Source organism: Carassius auratus, chromosome 34 (assembly GCF_003368295.1).
Source record: "Carassius auratus strain Wakin chromosome 34, ASM336829v1, whole genome shotgun sequence".
Classification (NCBI taxonomy): Eukaryota; Metazoa; Chordata; class Actinopteri; order Cypriniformes; family Cyprinidae; genus Carassius; species Carassius auratus.
Window position 1 is genome coordinate 25,632,905 of NC_039276.1, and position 15,355 is coordinate 25,648,259.

The 15,355-nt window shown below is 39.0% G+C and overlaps 1 protein-coding gene across 1 annotated transcript; it reads right to left on the reverse strand.

Moving 5' to 3' along the window:
* Positions 1 to 546: 546 nt before the first annotated feature.
* LOC113053631 (serine/threonine-protein kinase SIK2-like) lies at positions 547 to 10,851 on the reverse strand. Its single transcript, XM_026218800.1, is given in 18 exon segments — positions 547 to 3,295; positions 3,298 to 3,386; positions 3,591 to 3,816; positions 3,919 to 4,170; positions 4,255 to 4,333; positions 4,335 to 4,481; positions 4,805 to 4,882; positions 4,884 to 4,916; positions 5,012 to 5,161; positions 5,557 to 5,777; positions 5,872 to 5,995; positions 6,318 to 6,442; positions 6,663 to 6,824; positions 7,246 to 7,309; positions 9,713 to 9,796; positions 9,798 to 9,830; positions 9,968 to 10,167; positions 10,599 to 10,851. Coding segments are annotated over 17 exon segments (2,412 nt in total). The 5' UTR covers positions 10,121 to 10,167; positions 10,599 to 10,851; the 3' UTR covers positions 547 to 2,903.
* Positions 10,852 to 15,355: the final 4,504 nt, after the last annotated feature.

Genomic DNA, 15,355 nt, shown 5'->3' on the forward strand with positions numbered 1-15,355 from the left:
TTAAAACATGCTTTATTTTGAACATTGTCTCATTTTACTTAACGTGACATTTTATTGATATTTTAGATATTTTACTCTAAATAGAAAACAAAATTATTTAAAATATTAAAATGAAGAAATAAATAAAAAAAATAAAAAAATTTTTTTGCATTGCAGGATATAGGTGTATGTATATAGCATGCATATACATTTTTAGTTGAATAATCATGCATGTGTAGATAATCCTGATAATCTTACACATGATAAATGCCTTTAAAGAAACATAGGCATTTTATTTTAGAGGAAACAGGCTTAATATCACTTATTCAATAATACTGATACTTTTTGGAAACTATATGATGTAATGGAAACTTGTAAAAATGTAGGGGAAAACAATCGAAGCACAGAAATACATTTCAAGAGGTGATTTTTCTTTCTTTTGTTTTTTATTCAAATAAATAGCCACATAAATAAAACTTTATCTCTCATATACTTTCACACAGCCATTTCACACATACAGCAAGCAAGCATATCAGGGAAAAAAATCAAAAAACAAAAACCAGACTCTTCAGAATCAATCAGAATCTTTACAGTTCGGCATAAAAACATAGTGTTTCAAAAGTTACTACAGACTCATCTATACCTGCGGTGGAAACAAACACTATATCAAAAACAACTGTCATCATAAAGTGCATAATTGTCAAACTACAAATGAAATGAAAGTATAAAATGGGATGTTTGAACTAACAAAAAAAAAAGCATAAAATACACACTCTGCAGCTTTCTGATATCTTAAAATCAAACTTCAAATTCACCATCACTGGATTTGTTCAGACAAAGGCACAAGTATGGTGGTGGATGAAAAGGAAAGGGGTGTTTAACACTGTTTCTTGCTTTACCTTCAGTAGCTTTACCTTCAACTCATCTTTTCCTGCTCTGATTTCAAACACTGTTTTGTTACCCAATTTTTTTTTTCTAAACTACTAGAAGCCATTGCACAAATATGTCGAATTCACAAAAGACAAACATGCTTACAGGGTCATTTAGAGCTATAAAACAGTGCTTCAAGCTAATGGAGCTTCAACAATGGGAACACACTATTGTTTCATATACATTTCACACAAACCCAGCAACACTTCTGAAATCTACTTCTAGCACCTAGATTGTAATCTTAAAATAATAATAATAAAAATAATAATAATAATTCTACTCTATTGCTACAAGACATCAGCTATGTGTGTCTGCATCTGTGTGTGCATTTAAATAAAGAAAAATTATACGTGTATGCAACTGCATGGCCTTTCTGAGAAAAGGAGAGCCTAAAACGATTGCTTATTAAATATTTGTTAACAGGAGGAGGCAGCTACTTTTTACATCTGTGCAGTTTGCAAGATTTAAACGTGCTACACTTAAATAAAATGAGAGCTTTTCACCGCCTTGACATCTATAGAAAAAAGATGTTTCTATTGATCTTCCCTGCGCTCTCTCTTTGGTTTTTCCTGTAACTTTTCTACTTCTACCGCTCTACAAAGCCAGCCTGGACGCAAAGGCAATCTGTGTCATGAAGAGAACAAGCTGTATAAAAATTGCCAGGCTCTTATTTTCTATGCTCATGCAGAATACATCATTAAAATGATCTCGTACATACAATAATTACAAACAGAAAAAAAAAACATGCTCTATAAAAGAAAGAATAAAATAGCATTATCAGGCATGAAGTACCTTTTGCTTTCCTACAACAGCTTCCTGTCCTGGTTCTACATTTCAATGTGAAATATTGCACTATACTCATATTCTTTGTTCACTGTTACAAAAAAAGATTGAAACTTTACACCATTAATGAGGGTCAAGGGTTCAAGACATTGTGATGGACATAACTTCACATACAGTGTGTGTTGAGATACAGCCTTGAGGAGAATGATCAGTTATAGAGGAGGTAGTGGACTGATGGAAGAGGAGTCTTGAGGGACCAAAACTGAACAGCTAAACTGGACAATGTCTCCTAGTTTCAATAATCCATTGGTAGGTCAACATTTGTATGATCATAATTATCTAGTGTCTTTGTATATATGTGACTATACATGAAGCAGCATTAAAGTACTTGTCACAGACAGTGAAAACCCAAAGAGCTGGTCTAGTAAACACTATGCAGTACCTCTTATATATAGCTTAATCTCTTTTGTCTTGACTTTCCCATCATGCTAAGGCGCCTCTTCATTGCACACACAATGGCCTCGTGTGGTTAGTTTGCACACATTTTCACATCATAGATGAAATGACAGTATGTTTGTTTTTTCTTAGTTTTGGAAGTTTTGGATAAGTCTGCATTTTGTTTCAAGAACATGGAGGAAAAAAATCAAAGTGGCAAAAAAAGCAATCAACTTTGGTCTTCTCTAGAGATGTAAAACAAACAAGCAAAATAAAAAAAACTCAAGATTTGAAAGGAATTGGAAAAATCTGTAAGGAAGACATCACTGTACTATTTTCATACTTGTATAGACAAGCATCTCTGACATAATCATTCGCGATTGTGGAGGCCAGCTTAATGTATGAGTGGAACTACTCACAAATGAGTGAAAACTCACACTCTTCAGTTCCTTCAGTTCAAGTTCAGTGACCCGTCCTTTATTGCTGTTTGGACAGGAGCACTTGGCAAGGGTCATGAGCTCAATGAAGAGGTTGGTTATTGCTTTTTCTTTTTTTCTCTGGTTATTCCAACACATATAGTCATAATCATGGAATTGTGTGTCCAGAGAGAGTAAAAATGTCTCTCCTATACATTAGGAAACGACTGAGAACATCATCAAAATGAGATGCTCTCTAGTTCTGACGCTCAACACCATTGTCATTTGGCCTCCTCTGGACTATGAGTGGTGGACGCCGTCAGCATCACACTAAAACCTTCTTCAAAGTCTTTGCCTTCTTTACTTGACCATGACACAGCTGCTGAGTTGCTGCTTTTGACCAGCACAGACCAGCTCCTGGACATCAGGTTCAGGCTGGATGCTGGTGCTTAGGCTCCAACTGCCCTGCTGGGGCAGGAGGGAGAAAGGCCCCTGGGGCAGGATGGTGGGGTGCATTTGCAGGTGCTGTGGGGACTGAGGGTGGAGATGTGGCTGCTGACTGATGTGCAGACGAGCCTCCAGAAGATGGGCAGCAGATGCCACGGGGGACAGGGACGAGGAAGATGAGTCAAGAGTCTGCTGCTGCTGCCACAGGTTGTGCTGGAAGGCGATGGATGTCTGCTGGCACGGTGGGAGGATGGGTTGAGTCGGGGGGTTGGAAAAGAGGGTGGCAGGGGCGAAGAGATTGTTGGAGGGGGAGATGAGGGGTGGGATTGCGAGAGGAAGAGCACAGGCTGCTGAGACTGGACTTGGGGCTGAGGCTGGTGCTGGATCTGCAGCATCCTGTATGATGAAAGAACAACAGAGTTTAGGTATATTCAAGAAATGTACCAACCCTGTTCTTTGAGGCACCCCAACAGTACACATTTTAAATGTCTCCTTTATCTGATCCATCCATTTCAGGTCTTGGAGTCTCTACTAATGAGCTAAAAATTGTGGACGTTTCCTATATTCAGTAGTCTGGGATATGAATGGATTTCTTCTCACCTTTGCTGGTGCAGAACTTCCTCCAGCATACTGCGGCGCTCACGGGGGCTGCTAGAGCTCTGAAGGCTTGAGGGAGAACACAGAGGTGGGCCAAGCGACCCCCGGCTGCCTCTGGAGCATGAGGTCGGAGGGCACACCTGTCGTGCCAGACCTTTGATCTTGTTCAACCCCAGGAGGCCTTTCGCACGAGTGTTCTTCCTCAGCTGCTGTCTGAACGCCTTCAATCCTAGAGAAATAATCACAGACCGGTTAGAAACTACTTACCCATGTGATTCTATAAATCTGGCATGTGTTTTAAAGTACATTTTTCATTTTTATTGAAACTCACCCTGCGTAAGGGAGGTGTCTGAAGCCCTACGCCCCTCTTGGAAGCTTGCTGCAAGCAAGCTCCCTTGATTTTGCAGGAGGTTGGAGGAAAGAGCAAGGGGTGACCTGGCAGGGGCTAATCCCTCAGGCCCTGTATTGGAGGCAAGCAGTGATGAAAGATCCCCTATAGCAGTGGAGAAAGCAGGGTTGGGGTTCGAGGAAGACTTCAGACAGCTGTCAGAGGAAGCACTGTCTGAAGGACTGACCACAATACCTGAGAGAGGATGACAGATGTAATTAGCAACCCAGTCCTTGCTTTAAGTCCTTCAATTCACCCTAGTATTAACATTTGACTTACAGGGTGGATTGCACTGGTGGAATCGAGCAGTGACCTCTGCAAGTGTGTGCCTTCGGGAGGTGGTGCTGGGCAAATGGGGTCGGCTGGACCTGCAGCATCCCCTCTTCCTCCTCCAGGTCATGAGGTCGCACCTCCTCGTTTATGGTGGTCTCTAGCAAGCTGTTGGGCGAGATGGATCGGTTCCACAGGAGCCCGTTCAGGCTGGCCTCCACCGGGCACACCACGCGCTGAGGAAAGGAAGGAAGCATTCACATTAGCCACTGCCTGTTTCTAATGAAGGAGGGTGGTTGGGGGTGCACTGCATATCTGCAATATGAAGCAGGTAGTCTAATTACTGAGCAATTAGGAAGAGAGGGGTCTAGAGCAGGGGTGGACAACTCCTGCAGATTTAGCTCCAACCCTACCCAAACATAATGATCCAGAAGACTTTGATTAACTTGTTCAGGTGTGTTTAATCAGGGTTGGAGCTAATCTCCGCAGGACAGTGTACCTCTCGTTACCCACCCTTAGACTAGAGGGGGATTACGACAACCTCTAGGGAAGTACTGACCTGAAACAGGCCTCCTTGTTCACATTCCAGCTCCGACTGGACAAGAGTGTTCACCTTGGTGGCTACGGGAAGTGCTGAGGGTTCTGAAGCTGTCAGATGATTCCATGATCACCTTCAACACAAAAATAAATAAATAGCTGAGTTTGCACAGGGAGATTTCATTTTAAACAGGAGACTGGGCTGTCTTGGTCTCGCCTTGACACTCACCTCTGGGGTGGAGGAATCGGACGCTGTCCTGGACCTCTGATTCCAGGCCCCGCATTGGCGGCTCAGCTGTTGGCTGCGGTGCTCCTTCACTCTTTCTAGCAGCAGGTAATAGATTGCTGAGAAGTGGTTGTAGCTACTGTTCTGGAGAGACTGTGGGAAGGCAATCGAAAAACTGTTTTAGACACAGTGACCATACTGAGCACCACTTTAATAGGTGTAATAAAACGCAGGCAGTCTGCGTCAAGAATTAACTTCTTAAGGGATATTACCAAAAGATAAAAGAGAAACAGCATGGCAGCTTTCAAAACAGATGCTACTGTGCCAACAGAAGGACATAAGTAAAGCTATGGGAAGCTGGATAGGGTGTAGTTTTTATTCTGAGGTGACAAATTTACAATTTATGTCCCCCAAACAACATATATTAACACTTACTCTGGTAAAAAAAAAAAGCCCTTCCCTGCTGGAAACAACTAACCACGTACTGTTTGTAACATACACAGAGAGACAGGTCTCCACAAGCCAACTGAACCTTCCCCTTTTCTCACCTCAACAGTCCTCTGTCTGTCAATGCCGAGGGTCTGCATGATACTCAAGACAGGTTCACTGTAGTCTCCCAGGTTGGAGTTGTAGTCAGTAAGGGAGAGAGAAAGGGTCTGGTGGGGTGCACTGGGATCCGCAAGCATCCAGCGGTGCTGCTTAATCTGAGCCACGCTGATCCGCTTGGCTGGGTCGACCACCAGCATCTTACGAATCAGATTTTCACAGTCTGGACAAAAGAGACAATGAGGTCTTGGTCAAAACTTGTTTTCTTACAATGATGCAGCATTTTACATGAAAAGAGGGAGTGAAGAGCTCTCTACCTTGTGACATGAAGAATGGTATTCTGAAGCGGCCCTCTGTCACTCTCTGTCTCAAAGCTGGAAGACTGTCCCCATCAAAGGGCAGGGACCCGCACACTAACACATACAGAACCACGCCTAGACTCTGTGAAAGACACATTTGTAGCATGTGTTACATTTGCATTTATACCAGTGCTTGCAAGGCAACAAATAATACTGTTTAGTATTATATTAAATTCAATTCAATATGAAAATAAGTGTTGGCTAAAGAGCTAGTACCAATTTAGATTGCAAATAAGACAATGGCATCAATGAAATTGGTTAATTTATAAATACAAAACAGAGTTTTGCTTTCAAAGTAGTGTAAACAGTTTCTTTTATAATTTCATAATGATAATTTCATAATTATAATTGCATCTTCACCAGCTGTGAAAGACATCAGCAAAGCATCAGTTTGATAAACATACCCAAATGTCTAACTGTGGCCCCTCATATTCCTTTCCCTCAAAGACCTCTGGGGCAGCGTATGGTGGGCTTCCACACCACGTGGAGAGAGGATCCCCAGCATTATAGAAGTTTCCAAATCCAAAGTCTGAAAGAAATGGAGGAATAGTGAGTTCTTTGTTGACGAAAAGACTTAATGGCTTGTGTCAGTACAGAGAATCGGGTTTGATTACTTAATTTTATTACTGATCCTAACTGTGAACTCAGTAATTGTTTTCTTTTTAGGGCACTCAGTCTGACTATGAGCAGTGTATATTGGCAGAGCACATCAGTATGTGAACCCATAAAAGCTTATTTTCTTTGCTCACCTGCCAGCTTGATGTTCATGTTGGCATCTAACAGCAGGTTTTCAGTTTTGAGGTCTCTGTGGACTATGTGGTGCCGATGGCAATAGTCCACTGCCGTCAGAATCTGCCAAAACTTCTTACGAGCCTCATTTTCACTCATCCGTCCGTTGGACGTCAGATAGTCTGTAAAAAAGAGGACGGCTTAGGAAGGGAGGAGACATCGCCTTAAAAACACCATATAAAGACAGAGCCGAGCCTACGGTTTATCTGGGGAGACAGCCATTGTTTTTTTTAAAGGCTGAGTATATGACAGGTGAAGAGACAGATATGTTATACTGTTTAAATCCCTAGGTGGTGAGGACAAGCAGAGGTAGAGCAGCTTATCCTTTTTACATGGTTACATAAAGCTTGAAAATCCAACACCTGTCTCACTCTGTTCACTCACTGACTCACTGCTCTGAAAGCAATGTTGATCTAAATAATTCTCTCCCCATCAGACCTCATTATCCACAACAACTGGAAAGAGGTTTTGGGAGAGCCACAGAAATAAAAAAAAAAATCACAGATTTCTTAGTCATTCATTTACAAAAGTGTTTCCACTTACCAAACATTTCTCCATTTTTTGCATACTCTGTCACAATGTAAAGCATGTCTTTGGTCTCCATGACCTGTAAAGACAAAAACAGTATGGATTTGAAAAATTATCATTTAATCAATTAATAAATCTAACTATTATTACAAATGATCTAATTTTTCTAATTCTTTAAACATTCTGTGCATGTAGCTTTTATGAACTAATACTGAGAGATGCATGGAATATCTGTAGTTTAAATAAAATAATTTATAAAATATAGAGCCATTTAAAATAGTTTAATAATACAATAATATACACATAAAAAATGTATATTATACATTCATTTCAATTATATTTTATGTGTCAATTTACATTTTGTGCATCAACAAGCCAACTGTCTGATCTCTACTTCTCTTTCGAAGCAAATTTCCTCTTTCTGTCAACGTCTATCATAGTTCTTGTTGTTCATAAATGACAGGTTAGTTTGTAATGATATGCGCCATTGCATTAGAGTGTAGCCAAGCACTTTCTCAATGCCCTTAACACACACAGACAGACCCACACACATGTCTTTCTCAGATGCCTGCTGTCTGATCCATCAGTACCACTGAAACAGCTAATGACAGCTGAAACTTTATCTTCACTAACCTGTTTCTTTTGAACCATAAAACACATTCACATATAAGACCTATTTTGAGCATAAAGGCATGCAGTGACACAAAAGGATCTGTATTTCAACAATTAATAGTGGAAAAATGTATAAAAGAGAGGGTGTATGACGTCCTCGCCCTTTATGAGAATGCCCCGTAAGTTCCCAGCAGAGGCCTGAGGGAGAAATACGAAACGCTGCATGTTGCGCTATACCAGAAAGAGTTGCACAACAGGTTTTGTGCTGACCTCTTTTTCTATTGCTGAGAAAACCAGTGTAACCATCCATATGCACTCAGGCACTCGATTCTTCAGGTCAGTGTGTAACATAACGTGTCATGACCCACGTAGTCAGGCTGTGCAACAGCAGGAAAAGGGTCTTTATCTCTAGATAAACCCGGCATCCGAAGACTTCAGTCATTAGTGTCAACCCAGAGGGGCCAATGATGTCATAGCTTCCTTAGAAACCCCATCCTGTTCAGCCCACAGAGACGTCTCCCTCCATCACTAACGCCAAGGGAGATGAGTGAAGGAAGCTAGTGAATAGTTTCTCTACAGAAGCTAAAGGCAATAAAAGGACTACATTTCTAAAAAAAAAAAAAAAAAAAAAAAAAAAATTAATCTCAAGGGCTTTTTGCTTTAAATAAACATGGCTTCAGTTATGAAAGGAGAGGTAGATTTGAGGTTATCTGACACTAAATTGGTATCAAGCTGAAAGCTGAAGATCCAGGACGCTTTCGTTTATGCTGCAGTCATAAGCTAACATGTAAGATGACATTGGACTATGTTTTAATGAATTAATATGAAAGAGTATGCTGAAGGAATGGCATATCCAGCTCATATCAAACTACAACGCTGCTACTCAGTTCCCAAAAACATCACCCTCTTACTAATGTGAGAGGTCAGATCCCAAGAAGTGAGGTGTGATGTTATTCACAAGGATTTGAGTTTCTCGCAGCCTCGGTTTACAGTATAATCTGCAAAATGCTAATCTCTGAACAAAACAAACTTATACAGGCTATGAGAGAAAGAATGTGCTGACATATTAGCACCCTGTATTAGCCTGCCACTGAGTGCGTCAATGTGCGAGCCAAAAAATGGCAACAACACAAGCCCAGGGATCAAATCCGATTGTACTTCTTAGAGACTTTTCCTCTGGCTAGCTTCACGTGACTCTGCAGACACATTGCGCTTGACTTCCACCACTGCTGGTTAATCAGAGATTTAGATCCTGTATCCTTATATCCAACACACTCTGCTTTTCTGTGCCTCTCATTCCCAGACAAAACAACAACAACAACAACAATACAAACATTTTTGACACAGATTAGTCTATTAAAATATATATTTTTTTAAATCTGTGATTTAAAAGCCAACAAATCACTTTAAAAAAGCCTTGAATCCAAATTGCGAATAAAGGTTGTATCATTAGCGAAACCATGCAGTTGTTACCTTCAGGATCTTTACTATACCTCAAATATTACTTTATTTGCTGTAACCAATATAATCAGTTTTTTATTTTTTCTGTCATATAATATATATTTTTATTCAGTAAAACCAGTTTCAGGTAACCTGATGCAACATATTTAACAGTGTAATGCAGAGGACAGTTGCTATGCAGAAGCTGAATGCAAGGGTCAAAATAACTTCAGTCTAATTATACATCGCATACTATCCAGATGTACTTCCACCTCACCATGTGCCTGACCAACACTTAGACATTCACTCATCAGTGTCACCGAGCATGCTAAAATATACAACACTCCCTGAGTTTAACTGACTTTAATCCAGTGATTTCAAAAGGGCAGCTTCTGTAATTATAGCATCATTATAAAATCTTATAACTTACCTGATAGAGCTTTATGATGTGAGGGTGGTTGAGCAGCTTCATAATCTGAACCTCTCTGTAGATTTTCTCCAAGTTGGAAGAGTTTTAGTCTTGTTTTGTCAATTATTTTAATTGCAACCTGCATGAAAATACAATAAAATGCACATTTAGAAATGCAGCTGAATATACTGTACATTATTAACATTAATTGCCAATTTGTATTATAAAAAATAACTTTACTGTGTAAAAGTTACAAATATTCCGCACGAGACTTACCTGTGTTTTTGTTACTTTGTGTCTGGCCAGTTTGACCACTGCGAAGTTTCCCTTGCCGAGGGTTCTGATGATCTCATAGAAGCCGACCTGCAGAGGTCTGGCCTGGGCACAACTTGACTGAGAGCTCGCGCTGCTGTCCGTCATTATAACCATGGTGCCGGTTTTGTGTGAACCGGAGCGCAGCGATAACTTTAATTTATCTGCAATAAACCAAAAATGTTAGGTTATAAATGCGCACGAATACTATCTCACTGAACTTAAGCGACAAATTTACAATTCGTTTTAATTCTTACATAGGCGACATCACAACCTTCACAAAATAGCCTGGTTGCTTTAATGAATCAATAAACATTTCATTTTAAGATGCACTGACATATAACACATTTAAGCTCACTTAAAAGCAAGTTATTTTAATTGTAACCGTTTTTCAAATTGTATCCTACATTTACTAGAAACTTCAGATTAAAGCACAATAGTCTAACAGGTCAAACCAGCGCGTCCATGTCATTGAAATTCAGAGATATGTAAACAAATAAATAAAAAATATATAGGTATATAATGACAAAGTGTATATCTATCTGTTTTAAACACGCATGGTCAATGGGAATACCAAAAGCGAAGGCAATCTTACCTTGAACACACGAATAAAATCCACCTCTTTCCACAGTACAAATGATTTTTTAATTCTGCATTTACAAGTCATTCCTTATGCAACTCTTGAGGGAAAAACTTGTTTTAGTTTTTATTCTGTCTTCACAATAGTTCCAGTGTACAGTGCTATATTCACTTTGACGGAGCGCGCTCTATGTACAAGGTGCCGCTCCGTCCACCGAGGCTCCGCTCTAGAGCAGCTCTGCTGGCATGAGACTAACGCTACAGGCTCATGGTGTGATGAGGGACTCCGCCTCCTCCCCCTCTTGCCACAACAAACTGATACCCGCCTCATTAACGTCATACTCGCGTCAGAGGGCAGAAGTTGCTGAGCAACTGTGCGGGCTCGTCGTACGCTGACGCCAGTGCTGATGGAGGGGTTGCTTGGAGATGAGGACGATCACGCCAGTGGCAGAGCTGAGACTCCGCTTCACCTGCTGGAAGGCATGCGCACTCCGCGAGCTGTCATCTTGCTTGAGATGGCTGTGTCTATTTGAGGAATACAAATAATTTATGAGTTATGATTTTGCTGTGTGAACGCGACTGAGAATGCATGCTTGTTTTGGAGAGATGGGGCACATCTGAGTTCCCAGTATACATTAACTCCTAAAATAAACTTATTATTATTATTATTTTTTTTTTTTGTATATCTATATTTTTTCCCCACATCTACACCCATATGACATATCTGGACTTCATCAAGTCAACAAATTTAGTTCACTTTTATTATTATTATTTTTTTAATAGGGAGTTTTGATTAGCCTAATTTGTCACCAAGTGTATATGTATATGGGTCAAATGTAAATGTTTTTACGTTCCATCTGTTATTTACATGTAAATACATATAGCTTAAATATCATGTTCAGATGGATATTTAATAAGTACACAAACATCAAGCTGTCATTTAGCAAATACTTATAAATCCATAGTGATGTATTAGTAGAATACAGTGACTGTCACCCTGATGAGAAACCAGACCCATACACATTTAATTTAATATAAGAAATATTTTCATCAACAGCATGCATTTAATTTTTAACAGGAGTTAACAATCAATTAAACTTATACAGCATTTATTAATCTGAGTTCATGTTCAAATTAGCATTTGTAATTACATTTTAAAGATAAAATGTTGTATCTAGCATCAATGCACTTTGAACTAACATGAACATAACTACATTAACAAAGGTTTATAGTGTAAAGTATTACTGAATAAATGCATCTCTGTGCAGTCTGAAATGGCCATGCATATGTCATATATTGCATTTTGTCATTAACAATACTTTATATGGTTTTCTAGCCACAGGTATGTGGACAACCTTTTTCAGATACACCCATTCCTAACAATTGCATAAAGTAAAGTATGCAATCATACTTGATTTTACTCCCAATGCCTATGTAATCAAATGATCAAAAAGCACATTAAATTGCAATTATTTTGCAATATTTTCATGAAAATATGCAGATATGAGTGTGCATGTTTATATCTGCAGTGGTTGTAATGCACTATTTAGTTCTCAGAAAACACAGCTTGCAGGGCTGTTTACAAGAATCGAGCCTCCTTCTGAAAGTCAAGGTTGTGGGTAATCTGCTCTGCAGTTCAAGAGAGAGAGGGATGCATCCTTCGTTGCGTATGCACAGCACTCATCTATATGACAATGCTTGATGTCCACAGAGGGCATATACTGCATTGGCATTAGTATTTTTCAGAGATCTTAGATGTGCACACAAATATGTGCACGCACAAGCTTTTGCTTGCAAACCCCTCCCTGTGGACACATAGTATCTTTCATGCACACACACACACACACACACAAATACCAGTGCATAGATTCATGCCTGAGGAAACCCTGCAGAGAAATAAAGCCATTTAAAATGGCTGATACAGATAAAGATCTACTGGCAATTGGTGTGTCAACACTGAAACAGACGTAGAAGGCTAATATTATGGTAGCAATACTTCTAGCATAGATGACAGTTAGAACAACAGGATCATAAAACACATACTTGTTTGTCATGGAATGAAACATGTGGCATTACCCTTATTATCAGCAGGTGTAATGTTTTACTTTCGGTGACCTCAATTCATCTGGCAAACAGATGACGGAGATTATCTTCCAGACACACACACACACAAAAAACAAACAAACAAAAAAAAATATATATATGAATGCAAGTCATTCATTCATTCCAATTCAAAAAGAAAGTGGACTGCTTTCCTAATACTCTCTCTTACGCAAAAGATGTCTCTTTTGAGTCACATATTGTCATTTCCTGTGTTTTTGAAAGAAAACTATTTTTATTTGCCACATATTTTTGTGCAATATCTGTCTTAGTCACTATCTGCGAGTACACCATTTAGAGGCTTTTGGGTTACGGAATGCACCTAAATTTCTTTCTTCACACGAGATGAAGCTCGGGGACTCCTTTTGGTTTTGATATCTCTGAAAAGAAACCACAGTACAGTGTCTTCAGACCATGACATTAACGAGGGGTCTCCCTCAAAAGCAACCTTTCAGAAACAGAGGATATGCTGCCCATGCAAAAGACTATGAAAGTCTCCGGAGGAGTTTCTTGGTTTTGGTGGTGAGAGATTCAACACGTTCAGCAACACACAAACTTTTCCGCTCCATGCTCATAGTGGTGTCAAAAAGTTTTTTGAGTCATGATGGAAATAGAATAGACTGAGGAAATAAACAAACAAGAAACTGGACAACTGCACATTGCACAAAAAAAAATAAAATAAAACACTCTCATTTTGACAGGATCCATTGTGATGTAATGCCAAATTTCTTCAAATCTGTTCTGCTGAAGAAACAAACTTATCTATATCTACATTTTTAGTAAATTTTAATGTTTGGGAGAAATATTCCTTTAAACTTAAACTTAAAAAAAAAAAATATCTGAAAACAAGACTTAATATTTTATGCCATTTTGCTTATCAGTATCAGTAAATATCATCACTTGTACTGGAAAACAAGACAAAAAAAAAATAATCAAGAAACTAATTTTATGCAGTGAAGAAATGCTGAATCATCACTTAAAGAATAGAAAAAGGGAGAAAAAAATAAGTAGAAACAACTGATGGGGAAGGCAAATCAGCACGATACTTCCTCCACAGATGGAGGTGAAAAAAAGCAGATCATCCCACGCTGCTGGTTAATCTTTGCTCAGCTGGAGGAATGCAAACATCATGCAAAGAATCCAGCTGACTCAAATGTCATATGCTTTCACCTGACAGTACCTAAAGCACCAATACTGCACAGTCCTAAATGCCACACGCTAGCAGTGAAACTCAGCCGGCCGGCACTTACCGCAGAACACTGTTTGCCATGCAGATGACTTAAACCAAACCTGTTTGCATATCTCTCTGCTTTAAATGTAATCTGATTGTGATATGATCCTATTTGTTATGCAACCTGTAGCATGATGCCGCCTGGGTTCTGCTCTAGACTCTTAACCTTGAGTGAATTAATCCTAACAGACATTTAGGTCAGTGCACAGTTATGATATCAATCTTTTTTCAAAGAAACAGTGCCCTTTCATATTAAAAGGCCATTAAAAAAATCCCTAATGAAAGGAATATAAAATGCAAATAAAGATGCATTATTGAGCTATGCAAAATAGAATAAGAGGAATAGGACCATATTAACGAACTCTCAGACATATCTTATTAGTTAAGCACTTTATAAGAAACATATACAAACAAATAAAAGAAATAATGATTGCATTTTACTGTAAGGGCTCCATAATTCATAAGTCAGACATTACTGCTTCCAATTCATTAAAAGGACAGCACTCTAATGAGCTCTCAGACAAATTTTAATATTAGTTAAAGACAAGTTATTTAATCTGAATATAATTAGTTACACATATTAAACCCCTGTACTAAATGACACTATTTACATATACTGCATAATAAACAATATACTGCATAATATACTGCATACATAACACACGCAAATACATACACAGATGTCTCCAAAACAGTCGAGTAAGGCTCCTGGCATGGGACATGATTCATTGTATTTCTGGCAGTTTCCCTGTGACGTCACTGTCAAGATTATGGCCCAAGGAGATGTGTGGATGCATGTGTTTATGAGAAGGAGCAGCCTGGATAAAACAGCCTGTCACAAACACTGTGTAGTGCTTTCACTAGTCTTAATAACCCTACTTCGACATGTCCAAAGAAGTGATTTAGCTGTGCTCTGATGATGTTTAACCCCAAAAAAACATCTCTCCAAATCAAAACAGATATGCTAGCACACAAAACAATCACTGTTTACTCAAAGCCATAGAATTAGCACACTGCCATGTCATTATCCAGCAACGCCCTATATACCTACACTTTTTGTGTTATAAAAGAATGAGCGGCTCTCATCTTTTCTTTTCATATCTGCATAATAAACATGCATGGCATGTTCAGTAAGTTTTTTCAAATAGCATTGTTTGTCTTTCACGTGTGCTTTTGAAAGCAGCATTTTGCCGTACCGCCCTATTGTTTGCAAATTCCTTGCTCAAGTACGTCATGTATAACCACAGCATGATAAATTGCACTCACATCACAAGAGCTATTATGAAAGGCATGAATGTGTTTAAAGTCTTGTCATACCAAAACTGTAGAAACTACGCTAGGAGGGGCAAAATATCACAAGCCTTTGTTAGCATGTGACATAAAAAAAAAAATAAAAAAAAAAAAAAATCTTTCATATTTTGTACTGGTGTGTTATAATGTGT